This window comes from Terrapene carolina, unplaced genomic scaffold, assembly GCF_002925995.2.
Source record: "Terrapene carolina triunguis isolate 2854851 unplaced genomic scaffold, T_m_triunguis-2.0 Scaffold232, whole genome shotgun sequence".
Classification (NCBI taxonomy): domain Eukaryota; kingdom Metazoa; phylum Chordata; order Testudines; family Emydidae; genus Terrapene; species Terrapene triunguis.
In genome coordinates this window covers 4,136,794-4,163,690 of record NW_020664583.1, presented here as the reverse complement: position 1 = coordinate 4,163,690, position 26,897 = coordinate 4,136,794, and the positions used below count along the sequence as shown (strand labels likewise).

Below are 26,897 nucleotides of genomic sequence, written 5' to 3'. Positions count from 1 at the left end.
AGGATTTTTGATTAGAGAATTTAGACCAAGTGATTGATTTCGGGTGCTTCAGTTTTTGGGAGACCAACTTGAAACACTTTGAAATGGCCCTACTTTCAAAAGGTGAGTGCTCTGCATTTTCTGAATGTTTGGCCCCTTTAAGGTGTCTCAAGTTGGGCTCCCAAAATCACTAGTTACTTTTGAAAATCTTGGCTCTAACTGTTAAATTCATAGTTTCCTGGGAAATGGTATTTGTTTCCTGAATCCAGCTCTAGTGGCCTGGACCTGACCCTGCCGTGAGCTGGCTCGGTGAGGATCTGCCAAAGTGAAAAATGAAACAAAGCGTGGGCAGAGTGTGTCATCCCAGCTGAGAGGAGACACTCACTGGGCCCTGAGGGATCTGTACACCCTGTCATACAGAGTCTCTACAGAATACAGCAGTGTTGTCTCTATACATGCAATGCAGTCTTGCTAGGCCAAACATCACTTCATCCTTTTCAGTTTTAATGGAACCCATACAATCCATTTAGCATAGGAGTACTGTAACTTTTTGAAAGCTGTTAAGTTATGGTGGCTCAATTCCTAGAGAGGCCAAATGAATCAGTAAGTCAAACTTTTAAACCTGCAACATTCACCTGGGCTTGAAATTAGGGAGATCAAGTTTGTCTAGTCAGATGCTGCAAAACTGACTCCTAAAAGAAATAAGTTCAACCTCATGTTTCTTTTTTAACTCCGACTTTAAAGTTGTGGATCATTCAGTTCAGAAACATCTCCAGCAAGGTCCCTCCTGAAAGCATTCATCATCTCTGTTCCATATCCATCAAGCTCTCCATACCACTGCCACACTGAAACCTGCAGGGGGGACCCCCACAAACATTTTGTTCCATTCCCCACCTACCTTCCTACAACTATTTGCCTCTACCTTATCCCATTTCTCGAGTCCCCAGACCTCTGGCAATTTCCTTCCTTTAAAGATCGGTTTTACACATCCAGTTGTGTGGCTTTGGTACTTCCGTTTTCAGATCCTATTCAGCCAGGCATACACTGTGGCTTGATGTGTCCTTGGCAGCATTGCATGCCACAGTACCCAGAAACTGAGTCTGGAGTCCCAGGATCCAGCAGCAAAGAAGAACTGGACCCTGCAACATAGCTCTGGGGAGGTCATGGTCACAAACTTGAGATACCCTTCAGCATCCAGCCAGCAACCTTCTCAGCTGCCAAAGCTTCCCACAGCACAGGCATCCCATCTTTAGACTAAAGTTTGGCATCTGCAAAGGATTGTCCTAGTTATGATTTTTTTCCCTTCTCAAGCAGGCCCTGTTTTTCATGCATCTCAACATTTAGGACTTAATCACCTCCTACTGAAACAGGAACAGAGCACGAACACTGAAGCACTTTCATTCTAAATGGGTTTGACATTTAACTCTGTAGGATGACTTATTTTCAATATTTAGCTTTTCAGGTGACATGCCTTGGCTTAAATACCCATGCATCCATATTTCAATTCAGTCTGAAAGCAGAAATCAAAATAAAGAGAAGATTACTATCCAAGAAAGCTTGGCCAGAGACAGGGTAATTCTCAGCAATACATGTTTAAAATAATGTTGTTAAAATGTTGTATAACTACACTATTTGAAAACCTTTAAATTTATCAGAATAGCCTGAAAACCCTCCAGGTGCCACTTCTGCAGCAGAACAAAGCGGGGGCGTCAGTAAAAATGACATAATGAGTTAGTCTAAATGGAAAATAGAGACCAACTAGAAGTTCCAGTGACCACAGCAGTGGGCAGTTAGGTGCAACATCTGTGACTGCCATTCGCTGTTTTTAGACAGCAAGCTGATATGAAATCATGGAAAGGGTTTTTGAATTGTTAAAACTAGATAATAGTGTCTTACTTCTAGAAAATGTTACCCTTACCACCTTGCTCTGTGAAGCCTCAGACCTTACTAGATAACCAAGGTAAGTTGGATGGTCACCTTCTAGAAACAGGTGCTGCAAGGAAGTGTGGGTGGGGCGTTGTGCTAGTCACACCTTTCTCGGGGGGGTGCTGGGAAGGAATTTTTCCCTCACCGCTAGATTGGCCAAGGTGAATTGGGTTTTTTTCTCCTTCTCCACAGCAGGTTCTGGGGGGCTTAGTTGGGGCAAAGATGAAATGCGAATTAGGCTGTGATGCCACAACTCATTATGTAAATGTGGGGTGGGTGTCCAGTGCAGGTACTCCATAGGGAGGGGATACTGTGAGCAGATAAAATGGATTGATTGGTAAAGGATTTAAAGGAGTTATTCTTTAAAGGAGCTGAAACAGAGTGGTTGGGGCTTCTATGACTGGTACTGCAAGGAGCCAAATGCCCCCCCTTCCCACCCTCATTCAAGGGGGTAGGAAGGATGCTGAGGTCACAGCAGCAGGTTGGCTGGGGACCAGGATGGGTAAGAGGGAGGGCTGATGGAAGATTCCCCGGTAGATATTGAAATGATTATGGAATCACCTGCACTGTACACATCTCCCAGACATTTAAGAATAAAGTTGCAGCCTAATTAAACCACATCCAGTGTGTCCTATCCTTTTCCAACATAGCTGGACGATGATCTTTGTCCTCTGCCCATAGTTTGCATATCAATAAACATGTAAAGTGCCCTGGGCTGAAAGAAGCTGTATAAATATAAAGCACTATTATAAACATGTTTATCCTGGCATTTCTGGAGGATTACAAGTCTTACTGAAAAATCTTGTATTTTTCATTGCAATGAGTAGATTATGATAATATCACTGATAAATACGTCTTACATTTTCAGCACCCTTTTGTTATGTGATTTTTCAGGTCATTGCAACCATCCCAACAAGTAGGCTAAAGTTTTTAAAGGAAGCAGGGCGGCTCACTGAAAAAGAGGAAGTACCTGAAGAAGACCTGAATGAAGATGTTGAAGAAATTGACCATGCAGAGAGAGAACTTCGACGTGGACAAATTCTCTGGTTCAGAGGGCTCAACAGAATCCAAACTCAGGTATGTTAAAAGGACAGATGTAGAATCTCTGGAAAACTATATACTGGATTTTCCATTCAGAAAAGATAATGCCGCAGAGTAGAGCCATATAAATAATGCGTGAGATGGAAAGGAAGGTACCTCAGTAACTACGCTTCCATTTCCTAATCAACAATTAATAAAATAGTAAATCAGAGAAACTCAAAACGGTTTAGTTGCAAAACAGTAACATATGAATATAATTAGAGACCTAAGAATGGTTTTCCTTGAAGACTGAGAGCTGATATGAATTTTCTATTTCACAGGTATAGCAACTGACAAAGAAAGTAAAATATTCCTATTTTAGAATTTTAACTGTTATATTAGTGAGCAAAAATATTATGCAAATTCTTTTAAAAAAAAATTCTGTTGGAAAATGTAGGCTTTTCACTGATTCAGATTTATGGTTGTGGCCTCTACTTCTGTAATAATAAAACAACTTAAATTGATTGTGGCATTGGTAAAGTAGAAGGTTTGATTCTGATAAAATATAAATCCCCTTTCTGTTCAGCAAAAACCTTAAAATCTTTTTTTGCAGCAGAACATTCAGACATGTATTTTTAGCTGAATTGGAACGTACAGCTTTGCCTGTCACTCACGAAAAATGTAATCTTGTATTTATTTTAAGTAACAAGAAGTTAAAACATCCATCAAAAAGTTGAGATGTATTTATTTACTGTTATTTATGAACTTTAATATATCATTTACATATTTTAGAAATATCACTAAATATGCAGAAATATACATGGAAATTACTTCTGTGCATAGAGGAAATTAAGTTTATATGTATACTGACACCCTAAATATGCAAAGTAGACCAATTTACTAAATAACATGGCCATAAGCAAATAACATTTGTCTTAAGGCAGGATCCATATTTTTTTCTTAGCAACATACATGGCCATTTTCATTGCAACAAAATAGCATGTTGACATAGTCTCAACAACAACAGAGAGCAGCTTTGAAAAGACAAGTATGTGATACCCATTATATCAGATTGGTCAGTTTATACAGGGCTTTAAAGGAAAATATGCAAATAATTAAGAACACTTTTTTCTAGTTTAAGGGATCTTAAATGGAATTTTCATCTGAGATGCTTTTGTTGAGCTTTTTGAAATGTAGATATTTGCTTTATGTTAAGACAGTGCTTTCCCCTTTTTCCATTTTAAACATTAACAAACCTTTCTGAAGAAAGATAAATGGTTATATTTTTAGGAAGAAGGGAATTAGTAGGTGCAAGGAGTAATGTCTGGTGCATCAGGTCTCTGCAGTGACACTATTGTGTTGCTGTTGTGGGAAAACAGAAAAATAAAGGTGGCAATTGCTGCTACAGAGATTAAGGATCAGGTTAAATCCCAAAGCTCCCAAGGTAAGTAATTAAATGCAGATCCCCAGCCTTGGGATTCTGTGTCCAGAGTACCTTGACTCAGGAGCACTCATCAAGAGAGAAAATCCAAACTGTTACAAGGACCCTCCAGATAAGAGTGACAAACGTGTGCCCAGGTGAGGTCTATAGATTGCAAGAGTTATTCTCTAAACGTGCATTATTTTCTTCCTGGTGGCTGTAGGAGGAGTGTTGTCTGTTGGCATTTCTGTCAGGATGTCTTTCTGGTTGTGGTGAGTTTAAACAACAACAAAAAGCGAATTACACCCTTTCAGTTCCCCTTCTAGTTTGAGAGGTATCTTGTAGTTCTATATATCTTTGCCTTCATAATCCATGGATAAATTATTCTTCTTGTTCCCTATTTAAAACAAAATAAACATTAATTGTGTTTTCTTGCTAACCCCCATCTACTTTTCTACTTTTAGTTGTAGAACTATCTTTGGTAGGATATATTGTTTCCTTTCCTACCAGTAGGTTTTTGTGATTTTTTTTCCTCCCCCTTATTTTGTTTATTCAGTGACTCTGATTTTACGTTTATTTGATATCTGTGGAATGATATTGGAGAAAGGAAATGGGCCAACACATTAAAAAAAAAAAAGGGCTCAAAATGCAATCACAAGATGTCCCTTGGAGAGTTTCTCATTTCACTATGCAAGTCAAATTAGTGCAAGACCCATTGTTGGCCTCTGTTACCTTGAATTTGGTGCACTTGATGCACCAAGTTTTTGTGCCCCATCCAAATGAATTCATACGCTTGTACTGCATTTCCCAGGAAGCCATCTAAAGAAGAGTTGATGGAAGAAGATGAGGATGTCTCTAGCATCCTTGTGGAGCTGGAGGATTTGCAGGAATCCTCTGATGTCTAATGCACTTCTGGAGATGCAGAAGAAGAAGGTAGAGCATCTACTCCTTTTATATATAAAGAGGATGGCAATGAGATTGGGAATGGATGTAGAATCTTTCACCACTAGAATGCTGGTTCAAATCTGGATCAGGCTACTTTCCACCATCTGACACTTGTTCTGTGTTCAATGTGAAATACATTTTTGGTTATTTTCTGTCCAGTCGTTACTGGACAGGTAATCACATCACATGCACAAACAAAGCTTTATAAGTCCCAAGAAGGTTCCCAATGAATCCAAATTTTTTTTCCAGATAACTGGCAGACGACTTAGTTGCATCGCTCCAAAGAATATTCATCCAAACTCATGTTAGAGACATCAGTGCTAAGATATTTCTTTCTCTGAAAATAGAGCATTCAAACCTGGGCAAAAGGGAAACAATTTTATTGTTGCTTCCTCATACCGAAAAGTCAGGGGCATCTCTAGTTCATACTTGCAAAGATCTCAAATAATTTGTTTTAAAAGAAAGGAAGAATCTAAGTTAAGGAGTCTGGCTATGTGCACTTGACCTTGTCTTCACTACTTATGTTCACTAAGCTTTTTAGCCTTTGTATTGGAATACTTACCTGTGAATGGATATATTCTCCCAATGGGGTAGTTGGATTATAAAATGAATACCATATAAGCTCTCATAAGTGACCCACTGTAGCTACATAAGATTTCATAAAGAAAAGGTAGTATTATGAACTTCCATAAAAACAGTTTTTTCACCTATATCTATAATTCAGCAATATTTTTGCAGTGTCTTTTACAACTCATGTGAATGCAGGAAATCTTAATTCTGACGAACTGATGGAGTTAAAACAGGATTGATCAGACAGCAGCAGCAGCCTTAATGACCTCCTAAAAGCTAAAATAGTCTGTCTTCAGACAAATTGCAGGGTAGAAAATCCAAGTCAAGTCAGATAAAAAATATAATTAAAACATAATTTATGAGAAAGTTCTTCTGTAGTTCTCTCACACTTAAGGATGGACAAAAATTGTGGATTCTGAGGTTTTCCAAACCTCTAAAACTATTTTTCAGGTTCCCAAAGCTGGGAGTCTGTACCATTTTTTCCTGTCTCATAAGTCAAGTCAATGTTTAATTTTTCTAGGGGTGATACAGTAATACTTCCTACCAAACAAGGGCATTTTGAGAATAAATGTCAACCAAGTTTAAAATGCTCATATGATATGGTGATTGCCACAGGAAAGCTTATAAATAAATAAAAACATTTAAAAAATCCACATTTTTCTAGCTAGAGGGGAGCCTGTGCTATACATTAAGGATAGAAGAGTTCAACCCACCCCTAAAAAAGCTTGTTTTGGAACAAGTAGATGCCATTACAGATCTGAATAAGGGATGTATACAGCATTTTTCATTAGACTTATTCTCATACTTTCTGGTTTTTTTCAGTTTCTCCTAGGGCCAATGCAAATCCAGTAGCATGAAAGTCAAACTTTCCAAGTGGTTTTGAAATTTAAGCAAAATAAGTTTGCCCATCTCATCTTACGTCATTCCATCAGAGCATTTTATACCAAACATAAACTAGAAATTCAAAAATTTACAAGGTCCTAACTTGAGTAGAACCTACAGGATTGTTCTTATTCAAGGCAGAATAAAGCTTTTAGATTACCTAGCTGACTTTTTTTTATTTTGACATTTGGACAGTCGACGTCTCTAGGAATGATGTACAATATAAATACTGTCCTTGTTATTTATTTAGCTCTCTGGAAGGCTATTGGGAATTCTTTTGTGTAAGAGATATGGTAGCAAGGCTCAGGGAAATTATCTTAAAGTAACTACATAAAGGCCAAAATGTTCTTTTATTATGCAAAATTCCATAAGCACTGATTGGCAGAGAGATGCAGCTACCTGAGACCCATTAACATTCATGACAGCATCCCAGCTTAAATTCCCATGCTGAAAAGGTACTCCATTGTAAATATAAGAACACGAAAGCTTGGCTTATCAGTCCTGTGAGGGCTGTTCCAGAGTGGAAGTCTTTCAACCTGCTTTTTTAATATTTTTATTAATTGTGTGCAGCTCACAAAGACAACTCCTGTGAATTTGGTTTTAAAAAGAGAACACTGAATGGATACAAAATAAGACAATACAAACGTGATGTGACTTACGCTTACCTTTCTGTTTTTTAGCGGTTTCATTTGCTCTAACAATGTCGAGTATTTTGCATCTTGATAGAAATGTACTCACTTTTTTAACAGTGACTCTCCATTCTTGGTTGTTTCCTCTTTTTGCCATAAGCATTCTGGACCAAATTCCTCCCTGTTTTGCATTTCATGTAGTCCTTATTGACTTCAGGCAGGACATGACCACATATGTCAGCCTTTGGAATTCTGCAGGGGTAGTCATCTGTTAGATGTTCCTGTCTGTAGATTCCACAAAAAGATCTGTATTTAGTTACTTTCCTTAGGAGAAAGAGCAAATTACATACCTGTAATTCTTGTTCTCTGGAGACAATATTAAATACAGATCTGCCCTCATCTTTCCACCTGTGTTTATACTGGAGATCTTCTTTTCGACTTATTATGTAGGCTCATTGCAGGCATGTTTAAAGAAACTGGCATCTGAAGGTTTAGAATTTACCATTGATATCTTCCCCAATGGCATACACTTTGTGCTGTCAGTAGGGAGTCTTAAAAACATTTTGAATTGTCTCTTTTGGAGAGTGCTCCATGACCCTGGGTCACAACATGGAAAGCCAGGATCTGTATTTAATTCTGCCTTTGGAGAATGAACATTTCAGGTAAGTTATTCAGTGTTACTTAATGTGTGATTAATGTTGTTTTGAGCCATAGATTGGTTTTCAGATGCCAATATGTACTGTAGCTAATGACTTACTCACAGCCATTCTCCACTCACTGGTTCACCGGATGCCCTATTCTATAACTTTGCTATTTGTATCAGGCTTACAATCCAGAATCTGCCTGCAGAAGAAAATATGCACAGCAAAATGCCTTGATTTGTGTTTGCTTAATACAGAGTTTTTAAGAGCTAATAGAAAGTTTATACATTTTAATTCCATGCTAACACCTGGCTAACTCTATTACACAGATTCATATGGGAAAACATAACTGTTTGTTGTTTGCATATGGAAATGCATATTGTGCTGCACTTATAACACAATGATATTCCACCAAAAACCTTTATTTCTCTGTATTACATAAGATCTGTATGTTTATATATGGAATGTCCATCTCAAAACCACTTGTAAAAAGTGACACTAGAAACCATAAACAAACAACTATCTCCCTAAGCGAGCTGAAGAGGATGAAGCTATTTCTAAATTAGGATTCCAGTGTCAATGATATTTTTTGTTCTTTGGAGTGAAAATGGGTTTGTTCTTTGGGTTTGAAAAAAATACAATAGGTTTTTTGTTTATAATTGTTTAAAACTGTTTTTACAATGGTATTATTGATTTACCTAAATCATGGAGTTCTCTCTGGACAGGAAGAAGAACATCAGACTGAGTTAATTTTGGTTAAAACGATCTTGTAGATATTTTATCAGCAAATGGCAAAAAGAAAATGCTGCATGTTAAAATGAGATTTAAAACAACGATACTTTTTTCTGAAAACTGGTTGACAAAACACATGCCAATGTGTGTGTGGGAGCAGCTGTCATGACTCTAGCTTTGGGAGTCCCTGGAAATTGGAGACTCAGGAATATAAAACTAGGGATTACAGCATCTTTAAAGAAGTGATGGGATGAATTCTCTTTTCATGTATACCAGTGTATACCCCATTGCATTGTGGTTATACTGGTGTAACTGAAAGGAGAATTTGGTGCATTATTCCTAAAAGGGCTTTGTCTCTAATATTCATCCTTCATTATCATCAGCTGTCAGAGGGAGATTAAACCCTCTAAACTCAGAGCTCGCTCTTTTGTAGGTTAAACTAATTAGGAAGTTCCTTGCTGCAAACTTCTCTATATTAATGACATAAATGCTTGCAAAGTACAAGACTGTATTTGTCACCAGATTTCACATCTAAAAGCAGTTGTATTCTAATATAAAACATGAGGGAAAAGGAAAATTCGACTGTATAAAATGTTAAACATTTCATCAGCTTGTCCTCTGAGGCCAACAATAAGAGTATTCATAAAGCGTACAATGTGTAATATTGACAGGCAGTATTGCAGCGCATATGGGAACATGTCTATATTTCCCGGTAATTTAAAATACAACATTGCAATGTGAAACACAAGTAATTAGTAGTTCAAAAGTAGCTTAACTTTATTTTCTGAGTAATTCCTATCTGCTCTGCACCGAAAATAAAAACATTCTGCTTCAGAGAATTATTTTCTAATCAGCAATTACAAAATACAATCATTCTTGATCATTGTGCCTAATTTTAATGATTCTTCATTAATAATAATGCAATTCAGAATAAATAAAGCATCTTGTAGTTATATTGAGCTACTATGTTAGCAACCTTGAAATTTCTAAATTGAAAAAGCAAATCCAATTATTTTGAATAGTTTTTAATATTTCTTTATTACTAGAGAGTTGGGTGACTGCATTTTGTTTCCCCTCTGGAAGAAAATCTAGATGGCAGTAATCAAGTAATATTTATTCTCAGTAGAAAAGATGTAGACCTTGAGAGGGACCTTGAGAGGTCATCTAGTCCAGCCTCCTTCATTCAAGGCAGGACTAAGTGTTATCGACCAGCGTCATCTGAGTATGTCAACTGGTGTGCACATATATGTAGGATGGTTTAAATTTCAGAAATTATGGTCCAAATCCTGCGTTAGTGTAAACTGGTGCAGCTTCCCTGACCTCCATGGAGGTGCTTCAATTTACCCCAGGAAAGAATTTGGCCACATTTATTTCCACTTGTTAAAAGGAACACTCATGACTTTGATTCATTCAGCTGAAGTAAAACTGCATGCATGGTTGAGTATTTTTTTAATTATTATTCCTGTCAGTTGTGCAACTGTGTCCATTCCTTAAGCAACTTGTCTCATTCTTTCCTCCGTTGCAGATCGAAGTAGTCAATACTTTCAAGAGTGGCACTTCCTTTCAGGGGGCTCTAAGGAGACAGTCCTCCGTCACAAGCCAGAACCAGGATGTAACCAATATTTCTAGCCCTAGTCACGTATCGTTATCCAATGCTCTTTCCTCTCCTACCAGCACATCTGCTGCTGCGGCTGGGCGTGAGTGTGTATTCTTAATGCATCAGATCTACAGAGATGCCAACTCACCTACTAGTCATTCAGGACTTATCTATATTGCCCTTTTCCCACTTATCAACTTATGCAAAACCAAGCAAAAACCCACACATAACTCCACCACTAATACACCTTTAAAGCTGAATTACTTTGTATATCGTAGATACACTTCTTTGACCTTTTTATTACAGGTCCTTATTCAGATCAGTAGGATACCAGTTTCTGGTCACCCACTATGCAGTAACATAGATTTCTCTAACATTGAATTTTTTCTCTAACATATTTCCTCATCATGTTTGATGTATTTATTTGTATTACAAAAGATTTCCTTAAAATCACTCTGTTGTTGACTCATGTTAACAAACGTGATTACAGCTCTTTTGCTTAAAGAGAAAGTGTGTTAAGCTACATTTTATATTGTAGCAAGCATTAAAAAGAATATTTAAATATTTAGGGAATGATTCTATTGTCAGCAATTCAGGAGCGCATCAATGCTTATTTAACAAATTAATTCAGTTACGTTCTTAGTTCATTTCTTAGTGAAGAGCAGCTTTCCACATGAATCAAACCCCACCCTTACAAGCTGGCACTGTCACTCTGTTTTTTTGTTATATTTACAACCACATGCAATAGGCACCGGTCACGTAGTCTGGTTGCCCTTACAGTGCTTAAAATTAGTCTCATCCTGCCTTAAAGCGCCATTCCTGCAGTGTTCTGAATAGAAAATAAACCTCCAAAGAAATATTTTAAAAATTCCCCTTTGTCAGTCTTCTTCCTGAATGCCTGAGAGAAAAGTTGGGCCTAGCAGCATGTCTGACTATTTAATAAATCTACATGCTGGCAGATCAAAGAGGGAAGTAAATTCCAAAGTCATGAGCCCCCACAAGAAAAAAACAACAAAACACCTTTCCCCCTTATTTATAGAAGGGTTCAAACTTGAGTGCCTCTGGTGATCTCATCTGTAGTAATATAGGAGTGATGCAATCTTAGGTAAGCATTTAAGGCTTTGAAAGGTCAAAACTAGCAACTTGATTTCACCCAGAAGCTCAGAGTAACCCATGAAGATTCCAGAGCAAGCTTGTATGTGCTCTCAATAAATAGGCAGCCACATTCTACACCAGCTTCAATTTCTGAGTGGTCTCAAGACATAGAGTGGATTAGTTGCCTAATCTTGAAGTGACAGGGGCATGGAGAAGTGCAGTAAGATCTGTGTCCAAAAGGAATAGTTGCCTCACAACACACAGATAAAAAGGAGTGTTGTTGGCTGAGACTGCTACCCTTGTATGCAGTAGGTGATTTCGGGGTAAACTACCTCCTACCAGGGCCAGCTCCAGGTGCTTGGGGCGGCCAACAGCAAGGGGCAGCACGTCTGGCTCTTCGGCGGCAAGTCCCACAGTCCCTCTTGGAGGGAAGGACCCGCCGCCGAATAACGAAGCGGCGGCAGTAGAGCTGCCGCTGATCATGGCTTTTTTTTTTTTCCCCGCCACTTGGGGTGGCAAAAACGCTGGAACCAGCCCTGCCTCCTACATTTCCAATTTGTGTCACAAATGGCAGCACGCTTACTTGGGTGCAGATGTAGTTTTGTCAATTTCTGCAGTTGCTTCCCCCAGCCCAATGTCTCATCTTCATTGAGCTTTAGTCTGCTAGCTCTATTCAAACAGATGCTCATCTGTTCCACTGCATCAGCCGTAGAGATGGAGACATAGAGCTGAATATTGCCAACACACTGAAGGTGCGTCATCCAGGGTCTAGTTACTAACCTCCCTAACCAACACGCATCTATGTTGAACAGGATGGGGAACAGAATACAAGAACCGTCTCATCTGATGAACAATTTCCCGTGATAGCCCTCTAGGTCCTTTCAGGCAAATAGAAGAAGAGCTACTATAAAGCTATCCTGCTGTGGGTCACAAATGTTTCAACAGCACCTTATAGTCAGTGGTCTCAAACAATCAATCCAATAAAATCAGCATTGGCAATTCGTCCTCATCCCTCCTCTTCTTGGCAATCTCAGCAGAGAGACTAAAGGTTGAATGGCAGGGAGTCTAAATTCTCACACACACCCTTTGCACCTACAGATAGGTCTCATCAGGACATGCTTGAGGCACCTTGCCAGGGCAGCATGGAGAAGCTTAGATTGTCATTGTCTGAATTGTACCCGTTCTGTGGATAAATAGAGTATGTTGGCCTCCAGGGCCATGAAGCTAGCTTTGTATTCATTTGAAAAGGTAACTGTGGATGTGCACCTGCATGTCAGAGAGCAACTAGAGTCTGGTCTTTAGGTAGTAGTTTGTGTAGACTGCTAAGGCATTATTAGTTAATTAGGGTATCTGTTTACATTAGCTTTTTAAAATAATATTTTAGTCATAATAGATGGTGCTGCTTGTGAAGCACTCTGGTTAGGTATTGGTTATGAAAAGCCTTATATATTCAGGATCATTAGCTAGTTTCAGCAACTGAATAAAACTATTTTTGCTTCATGAAGCCAGATCACTTTTTGATGCACTTGTGAAGCCCCTGACCTCCCTTGCAGAAGCCCTCTCCAATTCAGGCTCAATGAAATTAAAAAAAAAAAGGCATAACAAATCAAAGAGAATAAAGCGAATGTTCAGCAGGAAGGTGTATCTCCCACAGCACATACCCTATGTTTTGCTTGCTTTTCCTTGCAAGCCTCCAATCTCTTGGTTCTTAGTGTGATGTTCCAGGACTGCCCTCCATCACACTGACTACCTAGGGTAAATTAAAATAGAAATAATTAAACAATTAATCCTTTCTTCCTTTGGTTGGATAAATGGTACCTCAGTCTCTGAGAAGTAACATATTTTAACCATCTAGGACACTGGAATGTTTAAGGGTGTTCTGTAGCTATAGCTTTATAAAAGGCATAACTGAGTCTGAGAGAGGCTTAATACCCAGTACTTACTTTTGTATTGGGGGTATTTTGTTTATTTTTAGATGAACTTCCAATTTTTTTAATTTCTGGGAATCTCTTTGAGAATGTTTTCTGTGACATTCAGTAAGGATGACACATGTTAAGTTCCCTGGGAGTGTAAAAACCACCTGTTTAACATAAATGTATTGAAGTTGTAGCAGTGGGCGGACCGTCCATCCATTAATGCAGCTCAATTTATCATGGCATTTAGGTCTACATTTTAAAATGTTACTGGTGATTTTGGGTGGCCAACATGAGATGCCTTAAAGCACTCGCTGGAAATCAGATCCTTTATAGATGTCACTTTGGGGTCTCCAAAATTTAGAAATCTAAAAACTTGGAAAATTTAAGCATGATGATATAGGTTATACCAGGGACCATATGGCAGATCTAATACTACTAAGCACTTATACAGTGCTTTACTCATTAAAGCTCTGAACAACTACTTGTTAATCCTCACTACACAACTATAGGATTAGTAGCATCCCTAGTTTCCAAATAGTGGCCAATAATGGCCAATATATTAGACTACATAGATGGGAGGGGAAATTATTTATCCAATTTTATATATGCGTAGCTTGAAGTCTGTAATGTAAGAGCCAATCAGAATTGACTGTGCATATTAAAAATGCCCAAATGGTGGTATACAATAGCTTGTGTACTCTAAAATACACAGTGGGGTTATACTAGAAAGAAAACACATGGAAATGAGTCCACATACAGTGCATGCTATTAGTGATGCTCTAATACATAGAGAAATTTTTTTCTGTTAACACTTAGCTATGTATTATTTCATTGATGACATATAATTACTTATATTACCTCAGATCAAACAGATATTGCCACACCCAGAGTACTTTGTGAGATGCATTTCCAAGTCAAAGCCTGTGGGTTTTCAACCTCTCATAGATGTGGGAACATAAGAATATTTCAGTTGTTATAAAGTACGTTCATTAAAAGTAATCTTATAGGAAAAATACTTTATTTTGGTTCTCAAGATGTCAAATTATGCTGATACTGTTTAGTTGTCACAATGTTTTAGTATTAATTGAGAGAAGGCCCGTAGTACCAGGGTCTTACCTCTCTTGATCTTAGCTTGAGACAGTAATATAGCTTGGGTACATACTCCAACCAACCTGAATCTAAAGTGGAGATAAAGCCTTTTCTTTTATATAACAGTGCAAAAACAAACACACACAGACACCCCGAAAACCCACAAACAGCTATTTAAAAGAATCACAATGTTTACATATTTGAAACTGCAAATAGGAAAGAAATGTACAAGCTAAGGTTCTAAATGCAGCATTAACTTGGCCATGTTCCAAGCTTTATATGCATTTTTATAGTATAGATTATATACTATGAATAGTAATACATAACATACTATCAATTGGAAATCTAGTCAATTTTAAGAACTTACATTAAGTTCAGGTACCACTCTTTCCTTGCCAATTTATGTGGTTTTACAGTAACACTTTTAAATTTTCTTACTCCCTGTTTGGGAAAAGAAAAGAGTGAATTGAATAAAGCCCTGAGGCAGCAAAGCACTTTAAATACATGTGATTGACTGAAGACAATGACCGCACATGAAGTGGTGGGGGCTGTTGTCTGGCTGGTTGGAAAAGGTGTGTCCCTTTAAGGGCCAGAGAGTGACTTTCTCCTGCAGCTGCAGACCAGATCAGTGCGGTGATGCTGGCCCATTCCTCCGCACCCCCTCCCCCGGTGACCAGAAGAGAGAAGGAACCATATAGGTCCACGTCAGTTCAGGAAACGCCCTTTTTTACCTGGACCAGGCAGAGCAGGGAATAACTGTAGAGGGAAAGAGTGTATCTAACTGTACACAAATTAATCAAGCCGGTTTTTTCTCATCTCTTTCAATTATAGTACTTGTCTATTACTCATATCATTAGATAAATCTTCTGACAGAAGTGTGATTTCTAAGCTGACAGTTTCCCTTTAAGACATAATTAACACACACCCCACCCAGCCCAATGTAGAAAACCCTCTAGAAAATAAAAACGTGTATATAAGGCAGGAGATACATAAAGTTGCTGTCTGAGTGGAGACAGGTTTTCTGTTCATGATGACTGTAGATAACATTTTCTTTAATGAAAGTTTAGAACTTGCAAAATACTTTAAAAGGCAGCAAAATTGCTGAAAAACCCTATGGTCAGGCAATCTGCAGAAGGTTCTGTATTTGCAGGAGGGTTTTTTTTGGGGGGGGGGGGGGTTATGTTAGGGCCATTATTTTTGTTTGGAAGTTTTGGATAATTTGCTGTGTTGATTTCACTGAAATATTTTCACTATTTCTAATGTTAATTATGCTAGCAACAGCCTCATTTGAGGCCAGGTATACTGTAGGAGCACTTTGCCGGTGGAGCTACACCTGTATACTCTATCAGCGTAGTGTTCCTATTGTGGACACAGCTTACGCTGGCAAAACTGTGCTTTGATGGCATCACTTATTTCAGACCCAGCCAAGCAAAATAAGCTATACTAGCAAAACTACAGTTTTGCAATATAAATGCATCTATATTAGGGGCTTTTGCCAGCATAGCTATGCTGGTCAGAGATCATACCTCTTCACACCCTGGACTGACACAGCTGCGATGGCAAAACTTTGGAGTGTACAACTGGCCTTTATCAATTGTAAAGGTCAGATAGGGAAAATCTACAATGAGATCACAAACCAGAACCATTTAGCTTCTGATTACAATCTTAAAAGGTGGCCACTGAATGTGCCCATAAGTGATTGAAGATACACTTCTATCTTTGGAGTTTTTTACATTTTCAAAAAGAAAATTAATGGCCAATAGCCTTCAATTTAAGACCAAGTACATGCCAAGGTTCAACCTTCAGCTGTTCTTTGTGGCAGTCCTATTCAAAAGTGGGGTTAGATTTCTTTATTCTGATGGGGGAGAGAGGGAAATTGTCATTTTCCCATAATTCCAAGATGGCTGAGATTTTGATCAGATTTGTCAGAAAAAAATTATCTACAGGCATATACACCAGGCATGCAACATTTTTGACCCAAAAGGTGAATGTTCTAGAGAGTTATGAGTATATGCAAACTATATTAGGGGTTATAATGGAAACTTACCTATAGTGGACTCTAAAATAAATTTTAATTAATTTTTTTAAAATTTTCATCCAGCATTTGGTGCTAAAAATAGTCTTCTTTCTCTGACACAAATTTTAGTCTACAGTAGCCATTTTTCATCTGTAGTATAAAGAATGGCTCCTGTACCAGTTATGTAATCTGGCCTTCTGTCCTGTTTGGAGTGATTAACATTTTCCAGCTTTGTTCTTACCTGTTCCATGCACGTATAGCTTTCTATAATTACACACACTGTGCAGCCAGAGAAGTGTGCACATGTGGGTGCATTTTATATCTAATATAAAATATTCTAAAAATAGATAGAACTATAGTATGTTTACATAGGGATATGTTCCCCATCAAGACCTTCTAACTTTAAATTAAATGTCAAAGCAGAGATTAGCCATCAGTATCAAATCATATTCAGATAATGGACCAAGTCCTGCTTATTTAACTCACGAGTTCATTGAGATTGCCAGCCTTAGACAAGTAGTCCCTTTGATTTCTACAAGGCTAATTATATAAAGGCTATTCAGATGAGTAAAGCAAACATGATTTACAGAATAAGCAGAATTAGATTTTAAAATGAATTAAAATCTCAAAGCTTGTCTGTAAATGTTGCAGAATTCTAGAATCCACCCTGTGTAAGGTATTTCTTGTGACTTTACTGACTTTACATGCATTCTTCTTACCTTTGAAAAACTAGTTATTGGAAAAGATGATGCCAGGTTTGATCTCAGTCGCACTGCTATAAGATGAGGGGGTACTCTACTGACTCCAACAAAGTTACTGCAGATTTACACGTGTTTACCTGAGATCAGACGCTGGCCCTCTGTGGTTCCCCTACAGTGAAACTATTTAGGTTGAAAAACTAAATATACAGCCAAATCCTGCTCAACTTATCAAGATACAGTAGTTCCACTGAAGTCAACTTCGTAGGTTTGGGCCCATAATGTAGAAAGTTTCTTAAAATGATAAATTACTAATATATAAACTAGGGCTGTCAATTAAATCACAGTTAATGCATGCAATTAATGCAAAACAAATTAACTAGATAAAAATAGTCATGATTAATCGAGTTTAAACAGTAATAGAATATCAATTTAAATGTATAATAATACACCTGTATTCATACAAGTCCACTCAGTCCTACTTCTTGTTCAGCCAATCACTAAGGCAAACAAGTTTGTTTATATTTATGGAAGATAATGCTGCTTGCTTCTTATTTACAATGTCACCTGAAAACAGGTGTTCGCATGGCATGTTGTAGCCGGCATTGCAAGGTATTTACGTGTCAGATGTGCTAAACATTCGTATGCCCCTTCATGCTTTGACTTGTGGGCTCTAAAGTTTTACATTGTTTTGGTTTTTGAGTGCAGTTAGGTAAAAAAAAAATTCTATATTTTTAGGTTGCACTTTCTTGATAGAGATTGCACTACTTGTATGAGGTGAATTGAAAAATACTATTTCTTTTCTTTTTTACAGTGCTAATATTTGTAATAAAAAATAATATGAAGTTAGCACTGTGCACTTTGTATTCTATATTGTAATTGAAATCAATAAATTTGAAAATGTAGAAAAACATCCAAAAATATTTATAATAAATTTCAATTGGTATTTTATTATTGTTTAACAATGTGATTAAAACTGTGATTAATTGCAACTATTTTAAATCTTGTGATTAATTGTAATTATTTTTTTGGTCGTTTGACAGCCGTAATATAAACCCTGTTTGTATCTGCTACAAAAGTTTCAAAATGTTAGGGCTGTGTTGACAACTGTGTGATATGTTAAAGATGAGATGCTGTACAAAGTAGATACCCTGAGCATGGTTCAGGTCTCACACCATTAATGTCAGTAGAGTAACAACAGTGTGATCAGAATCAGGCCCTCTCTGTGTTTATATAATAGTACACCCATTGTTCTGTTCTCACCTTGCTGCTACACGTGTGACTTCTAAGAGCTCTACTTGAAGTTCCTGTGTGTGCATGCAGAAAGAGGGTGATGGGCCTTTGTATTCATTTGATTCTTTAAAAAGTAAAAAATAAATACATAAAAATTGCCACCTAAAAGTTACTGCATTTTCATGTAGCTTCTAATTTTCACAATCTCAACAGCTTGCAATACAGAACATGTTATTCAGAGCATTTACAAGGTGACTTCAGTACATACATCATCCCAGTTTATGGACTTTTTGATTTTGCTCACCTAAAAATGCAAAAAACCACAAGAGAACACACACAAAAGGTCCCATACATGATTCGTGTTCTGTTTCAAAGCTTCACACCAGCTACAGTACTTCACCAAACACCATCACTGTAACTTTTGCACAACCAGATTCTTGACATTGCCAGGTACACCCAAGAGTTGGCATCTCTTTGCAAAATTGACCTCTTGTTTACATTTTTATACTAATCACCTTACTGACCTTTTAGTAGAATTGAATTTATTTGCTTTTGCAGTATCCTACTCTCTACTGTCTGAATATTAAATGTGTTTGTTTTCCCAGAGGGCTAGAGATCACTGGACAAAAGGGTTCAGCAGGAGAGAGTGAAATAAAAAGAGGTTGTGAGTCTTTAACCTTGAGCCTGAAATGAATGTGAACCAAACTCAAGATACTTGGCTTATCTGAAGCTGGGTAAACATTCGAGTATAAGCCCATGCGCTACCAACCGTACTATACCTGTTGATCTTAAAACAGGTCCTATGTATTTCACCTTTATACTGTTGTACGTAGGGGTGATATTTCCACTATTTAATCTTTTTCTTCTTCTGAGGAAAAAATCTGAAGTATTTAAAAATTGTATACCTTTTATTTTTCTTGCCTGATGCAATATTTTAAGTCTAACTTTCAGGGTGGGATGAAACTGAAGAACTTTTTTTCATTACAGCTACAGAGAAGAAAGAAGTGGAAACTTATAGCTATGTCAAAATGTCAAGAAGTGTTGTCCCCACAGTCTTCTGTTAAAAGCAGTTCATTTTTTCTGTTGTCTCCATTACTGTGAGAGAAGAGGGCTGTATCTCATTGTTTGTCTTCCCTTGGCATTGTCGGCATCATAAAAAAAAAAAATCATGACATGAATTCTACGTAGTTCATAACATACCAAGATATCCACAGCAGATGTCACAAGCTTTCACACATTGCACAATGAAAGCAAGCTTGTATAGAGCTCTGTAGTGTAATGCTAAACTTCAAAGAATAAAATGTTATAGAATTATAGATGACGATATTTACACAGGGGCTCTGATTCAGCAAAGCACTTAGACATGTGCCTATCTTTAAGCATTACTCTGATGGGACTACTCAAATTTTTAAAGTTAAGCACATGCTTAAGAGCTTTGTTGAATTGGGACCATATAATTGTAAACAAAACGTTTTTAATTAGCTTAGTGCTAGTTTAAATGGAAGTGCAATTAAAATGGCGCCTATGAACTCAGCAGACCCACCCCCTGTGTGTATTCAGATTTGTTTTCAATGATTTCGATATTAAAAATATTTTTTCTCTTGCTAGCACCAGAGTCAGTAGAGCTCTGGGATAATTAGCTGGGTTCTATTGTGCCTCCAATGTACTAACAGGATTTTGAATTACATTTGTACTGCAGAATATTTTACTGGTTATGAGGCACATACCAGAAAGAACAAATGTTGCTTTTCAGATCCCAGGCTGAATCTGCAGGGCTGCAGTCAGAAAAAAAAAATCTACTCCTAAACTAAGTAAAAGTAATCCTGTAAATGAGAAGTCATTGGGAGACACATACAGAACCACAAGATGCCAAGTCACTTTCAGAAGAGAACAGTGTTTTTAAAATGTGTATATTATTGGCACATGTGGAATGTTTATCAGAAAATTATTTTGTATTTGTGCCTCAACACCTCTTTGATGGGTTTCACTCAAATATCTGAGTTACAAAAATATGCCAAGACCCAAGTTCAGTGTTTTGTGTTTCTTCTGCTGCTGTTGATCATGTTACTACCTGAAGTTGAGCAGGGAACTGCATTCCAGAAATATTGTGAGTGTTAGATTAATCATAGCTGGGCTAGCACTGAACTCCAAACTTGGGTCTTGACAGGCAGTAAAAGAGGTGGTGATTTTCAAATACTACATTTAATCCTACAGTTCTCACACTCAGGCAAAACACCCATTGAGATCAAAGTCTTGGTATGGAATGCAGATTGGACACATTCTGTTTCACAGATTCCAAGGCCAGAAGGGACCATTATGAACATCCAGTCTGACCTCATGTATAACAAGCCATAGAACTTCTCAAATAGTTCCTAGAGCATATCCAATCTTGATTTTTAAAATTGCCAGTGATGAAGAATCCATCACGACGCTTGGCAAATTGTTCCAATGGTTAATTACTCTGACTGTTAAAAATGTACACCTTATTTCCAGTCTGAATGTGTCTAGCTTCAGCTTCCAGCCATTGGATCATGCTATACCAGGGGTAGGCAACCTATGGCACGCGTGCCGATTTTCAGTGGTGCTCATGCTGCCCGGGTCCTGGCTTCTTAAACATTTTAAAAACCTTATTTACTTTACATGCAACAATAGTTTAGTTATATATTATACACTTATAGAAAGAGACCTTCTAAAAACGTTAAAATGTATTACTGGCACGTGAAACCTTAAATCAGACTGAATAAATGAAGACTCGGCACACCACTTCTGAAAGGTTGCCAACCCCCGTGCTATACCTTTCTGTGCTAGACTGACGAGCCCGTTATTAAATATTTGTTCCCCCCATATGTACCTACAGACTGTAATCAAGTCACCCCTTAACCTTCTCTTTGTTAAACTAAATAGATTGAACTTTGGGAGTCTATCACTATAAACCATATTTTCTAATCCTTTAATCATTCTTGTGGCTCTTCTCTGGACCCTCTCCAATTTAAAACTGCTCAATAATTTTGTCTACACACACTGTATTCTGTTTGGGCCAATCCTGCAGTCCTTACTTAGGCAGAACTCCCACTGACCATAGCAGGAGTTTTGCCTAGTTAAAGACCTTAATATGAGTTCGGTAGTTTGAAAATCTGTTCCTTCTTTGCTAACCTGTAAAGACTTGAGTACAGATTACTGTGACTGCAATAAAGCCTTTGCCTGAGTAAAGGTTGCCGGGTCAATTCAAGCATAATCTTGGATTACTTTTGTTTACATAAAAATTTAATTCACATTTAAAAAAAATCCACTTGACAGACTAGAAGTTAAATCTACTAGATTAGAATGAACTATGTTCAAGAAAATGAAAGTGAATTTTTCACACCAATAGATAAGGTGGGAAAGCTGCCATAACTAAGTGATAAAAAGATTGTTTTTTATTCAGCTAGAGTATCTTATCAAGAAAATATGAAAGAAATGATAAACAGCATTTTTGAAAATAAATATTACCTCATGAACTCAGTATACAGTAGGCATGCTTAAAAATTTCTCAATTTAAGATTTTTACCAGACTCCCATTTTATAGTTCTCCATAAGAAATATGTTGTTAATTATTGTTAGTCTGTGGTGGTTTTGCATTCAGCTTTGCACTTTAGAAAAGGGTAGAAAGGCTGAGATAACTCAGGGAACTAGCATATCAGCTTTTCTGCTTGGAAATGTAGTTCAAATCCTATCTTAAGTTATGCGTGCAAATGTGTTTCTTAGCCTAGTCTCCATTTGTGCACATTATAAATCCATCATGTACCATGGCACAATTCAAGTAGATTCTGCTCAAATAAAGCCAATGTCTCTAATATCAGGGACTGAGCAGGTCAAATTCTAGGTATTGTATGTTGGCAGATATAATGAGGTTGTAATATCCTACATAGAGACCAAGTTAGCCACACTTCCTCCTGAAGCTCTGCTTTTCTCCTGCACCCTGACAGCCTCTTGGAGGGCTGGCTCTTCCTGCACCCCAGAACTGCTCAGGCTCTTCTGTGCTACTCTGCCAGTCTATTTCCCTCCCTTCTAAAACACATAGCCAAGGTGAGGAGATGATCACATTAACATTCTATTTTGTGCTTGTTTCCCTGCTGTTACCATGTGTATTTGGCTAAGCAGGGAGTGATGTGTGGATGGACTGACAGGGCTATCTACTTGCGGGTGTCCATCACCCCATGCTATTGATAAGAGTTTAGATAGGTCATAAATGATCATTTTGGAGGACATAAGCAAGGAAAAAAGATAGGAGAAAGCAAATCCAAATCAGCCTCTAAGTCTGTCCAGTCTTTCTCCAGTACTGCCACACATTCATAAGCCACTGGTTGGAGCTTTGAAACTCAGACAGGCTCTCCGGTGGTTGATAGTATAAGAACCTAGATAGATACTACCAGCTAAACCACACCAGCATGTTGATTGAACCATTCCACTTCTAAGACACAGGCCTCTGCCAGCTAGAAGAGAAACTCTAAAGTTTATCTATAACTACTTTGTAGGCCAGCCACTAATGGGTAATCAAACATAGGGCAGTAATATGCATGTGTATCACCCAGTACATTTCAAAGTTGTGTGGAGAAGCTTTCACAATGCCTGCTCACACCTTTTCTGCTTTTGCCATTGGTCTCTCTCTCTAATAAACACTAAAAATTCACTCATAAATTAAGGGATGAGTGAAAAAATAGAACTCATACTTAGTCATAAAACATTGCCAACAGTTCATATTTTTGCCATTCTGTTTTTTCCTTTGACTTTTCCCCTCAAAAAAGTTGTTTGCTCACTAATAGCACATAGTGCAATCCTTCACTTCTTTTCTGACCCAATGGATTGGTCAACAGGCTATAGCTAGCTTCCTCCTCTTCCCCACCCCAAACACAGAACACTGACTGCCCCCCCCCGCCCCCAGCAATGCTCTCTCCTTTTGCTCCTATCAGTTCCTACTGGCAGCACTGCTACTATGAAAGCCTAGTTGCTGATGTTAGTAGCTTTCTTTCACCTGTCTTCTTACTGATAGGAGGCTAAAAATAATAGTCATCTTAGCATAATAAGCTGACATAATTTAAGAACTGCAGACATGGCATAAAATGTACAGCTTTCAGAATTTAATCTTATGAAGGGTATTTGCAATTGAGACACAGAAAAAGAAAGAACTTGCTGTTCTATGCAACCCAACAATCAATACATTATTTTATAGAAGGTCTTTGTATATTAATAAAAAATTAAACGGCTAAAACAGTGGGTCTATACTCGAGTGTTTACTTCACATATGCATGAGGGAAAAATAAAAGTTGGGTCAACAATTCTATGTTCACATTATCCAGGCTTCCAAGTGTAGTTGTTGTGTGCCAGTTATCTGTGTTCATGTGGTAACTGTGACTTCCCCTTCTGTGGTAGCATGGTTTTGCCTAGTATTTTGTCTGCTTGGCTTTTTGTGCTCCTGGCTGCCTTCATTTCGATTTTGCTTTGAAAACATTGTTTTTTCTGTTTGTACATTTGGCTCCTCTTTGTGTGTGTGTCTCATACGTACCTATCCGACTGTGTCTGTGTTTTGTGCTTTCCCGTTTGTGAAGTGTGATATGTTACATGTTTTTTTTACTATACAAATGAGACTTTTTTTTAAAAAAAAAAGCCTTTCTACTTACTCACTGCAAAACTATCAACATGCATGGTTCTACATTTGCATTAAAATTAACATGGCTTGTCTTTTACTAGGGATGTACCACATGAGTGGACGTTCATTTTCTTTAACCAGTGCTTCCCATCAATTCCTTGATGGCTTTAAACTCAATTTGTTTTAATATTGCAGTTCGTACAGACACTCTAAATGCACAAAACTGAGCCACTCGTTTATGCATATAACATCCAGAGACTATGGACTTCGGCTGCCTGCACTGCCCTAACCATATGCTACATTTTTCAAAAAGTATTCTCTAGCACTGTTCTCTAAAGGTTGTTACCTCTGACATCTCTTTCCTCTTTTCCCCCTCAGATCCGCGTCGTGAAGGCATTCCGTAGCTCTCTCTATGAAGGGTTAGAAAAACCAGAATCTAGAACCTCCATTCACAACTTTATGACTCATCCTGAATTTAGGATAGAAGATTCCCAACCCCACATCCCACTCATTGATGACACAGACCTAGAAGAAGACCCTGCTCTCAAGCTAAACTCTAGCCCACCGTCTTCGCTGAACAAGAACAACAGTGCTATCGACAGTGGAATAAATCTTACAACTGACACAAGTAAATCAGCTACCTCTTCTAGTCCAGGAAGCCCAATACATAGCCTGGAGACATCACTTTAGCTGAAAGTTCACTGCAAAAAAATATATAAATAAAAACAGCAACAGAAGTATATATATATATAGATAGATAGATATATAAAAAACTGTGCTGGCTGAGAAGCTGTTTGAACTCTTATTCACTTTGTGACAAGTGAATGAATTACTGATCACAGTGGTTTGGGGGAAAGAATGAATGGCTGATTTACATACCCCTTTTTGCTCCCTTGCAGAAAAACAAAAACAAAGAACCCTCCTGCATGAATGTACTGTGCACTTCCAGCCCCCACCCTGCTTTCTCTCACGCGCGCTGTCTCTCTCTCTCTCTCTCTCTTTTTTTTAAGCAGTAAATGCAGAGAACTTTTTTCTGAGGCTATTTATCCAATTCACTGGTCTGTGAGTTTTTTGAAATGCTTGTGTGGCATGGATTCAGTTGTATAGATTAATTTAAATAACGTTTTTGAAGTTGCAAAGCTTAACTTGCACAGTAGATTTGCACCAGTTGGACAGAGAAACTTAAACAATTATGAGATTATATATAGAGATATATACATATAAATATATACATAATTAATGATATACATATATATGTATATATCTATCTATATATTTAGTTATATATAAAGTTTCTTTGTTGGCATGTTGCCTTGTTTCTGCTCAAATTGCTCTGACTATTTTAACTTATTTATGTCCTAAAAAAAAAAGAATGTAATTTGTTTACAAACCTGTAGATAATATCCTTAACTATTTGTAGGATTAAGAAAGCACTTCCTGCCGAAGTAGTATAAAAATTGCTCAGCTCTTTGAAAACTTCTGTAATATTGCACCTTGGATGTTTTATTACAACCGTGTTCTGATTTTGCCTGCCTTTTTTGTTTTTTTTTTGTTTTTTGGTTAAATAATGTAGATACTGCTAGCAAATAACAAAAGAAGCCAAAATATAACACATTGGATGTAGCATTGTTATCCTATATACAGGGCAGTGAACAGGCTTCCTTTGTTTCAAATACAAAGTTGAAATGATCAGGTTTTCTTTCCTTTTTTTTTTTTAATAAATTGCTTGAACTTGTTTTGGTGCAACACTCGATGGAGGCCATTTCATTGTTTCAGTGTATTGAAATGGCTTCTTCAAAGTATTTTTAAAAAAAAGTTGTTATATGAAACTCAGTTTAGTTTATGAATAACAATTCAAAGATAAGTTATATTTGGCTTTGTGTATGGAGATCAAACTAGTGTTGAAATATTGTGATATATTGTGTTGATTCTTTTCCGTTAGTAATTTAGACATTCATTTCCTTATTAATTACAAGAATATGGGCTGTTGGCATTTTGGATGGAAAATCACTATGGTTTGTTGCTTTGACTTTTTAAAAGAAAAAGATAATCATTTTCTGCACTATCTAGATCTGAATGAAATTTTATGAAGTGTATATTGAAATGTGCTTTGTGTGATTTTTTTTTATCAAGCTTGTCTTCCTGTAGTCACAAAATATACTGTAGCTAATTAACAATGTTGTTTTACCTATGTATTGAGCTTTCGACAAGGGAAGCCGTTTTGAAAACCTGCAGTATCATGGGTGAGAAATATTTTTCAAGATGGTAATAGCCCTGGTAACTTAAATTTATGAGCTTATATAATCGCTATGTCAACCACTTGAATGCTAAGCACTTTGTGGGTCACAGATTTTTCATAAATAATTTTGTATTTAATACAAAGTTTGCTTCAAGACTTTTCAGCAAGCATATGATCTTTTCCATAATCTTGTACAGTGCAAAAGACATTTTGAAAAACATGATCAATTATGCCAGAAAAACACGTTCAAACTAGCTTGATAAACTGATTTGTTGTTGTATTGTGTGTTGTTTTAAAGTTGACTAAGAAAGCGGTGCATCTCTGCAGTCACAAGAACTATTACGAGCCAGAGAACTCTCCAAACAATATTAGACTCATGGCCAAACTGCAGATTGAAATGACTAAAAGATTTTCAGGGTGCATCAGGACTATTCAGCCAGGTAAAACTCTAATCAGCTCGAATTGCCAGCTTCCGGACTTTTGTGCAGAAGCTTGAATGTTTTTTGGCTCAAACTCATAGCTCACTGTCTGATTCAAACTTTTCACTGAACAGCAGATCTTTCAAGGCTTACAGAACTGTTTTCAACAGATACCGTTACCCATTTCTTAACAGTAAAAGCTGGCATGAAAACATAATTGAATT

General features: G+C 37.4%; 1 protein-coding gene across 6 annotated transcripts in view; it reads left to right on the top strand.

The window, feature by feature from the left end:
• Window positions 1-25,217, top strand: part of ATP2B2 (ATPase plasma membrane Ca2+ transporting 2) — a 347,317-nt gene extending 322,100 nt beyond the window's left edge. For 5 of the 6 annotated variants that reach the window (XM_024193613.2, XM_024193612.2, XM_024193610.2 and 2 more), the window contains 2 exons: window positions 2,800-2,982; window positions 24,394-25,217. In XM_024193613.2, coding sequence (XP_024049381.2) covers window positions 2,800-2,982; window positions 24,394-24,705 — 495 coding nt within the window. In that variant the 3' untranslated portion in view covers window positions 24,706-25,217. Of the gene's footprint in view, window positions 1-2,799; window positions 2,983-10,269; window positions 10,357-24,393 lie in introns of all 6 variants that reach the window. The other variant, XM_029912580.1, reaches the window with a different exon arrangement.
• The last annotated feature ends 1,680 nt before the right edge of the window (window positions 25,218-26,897 follow it).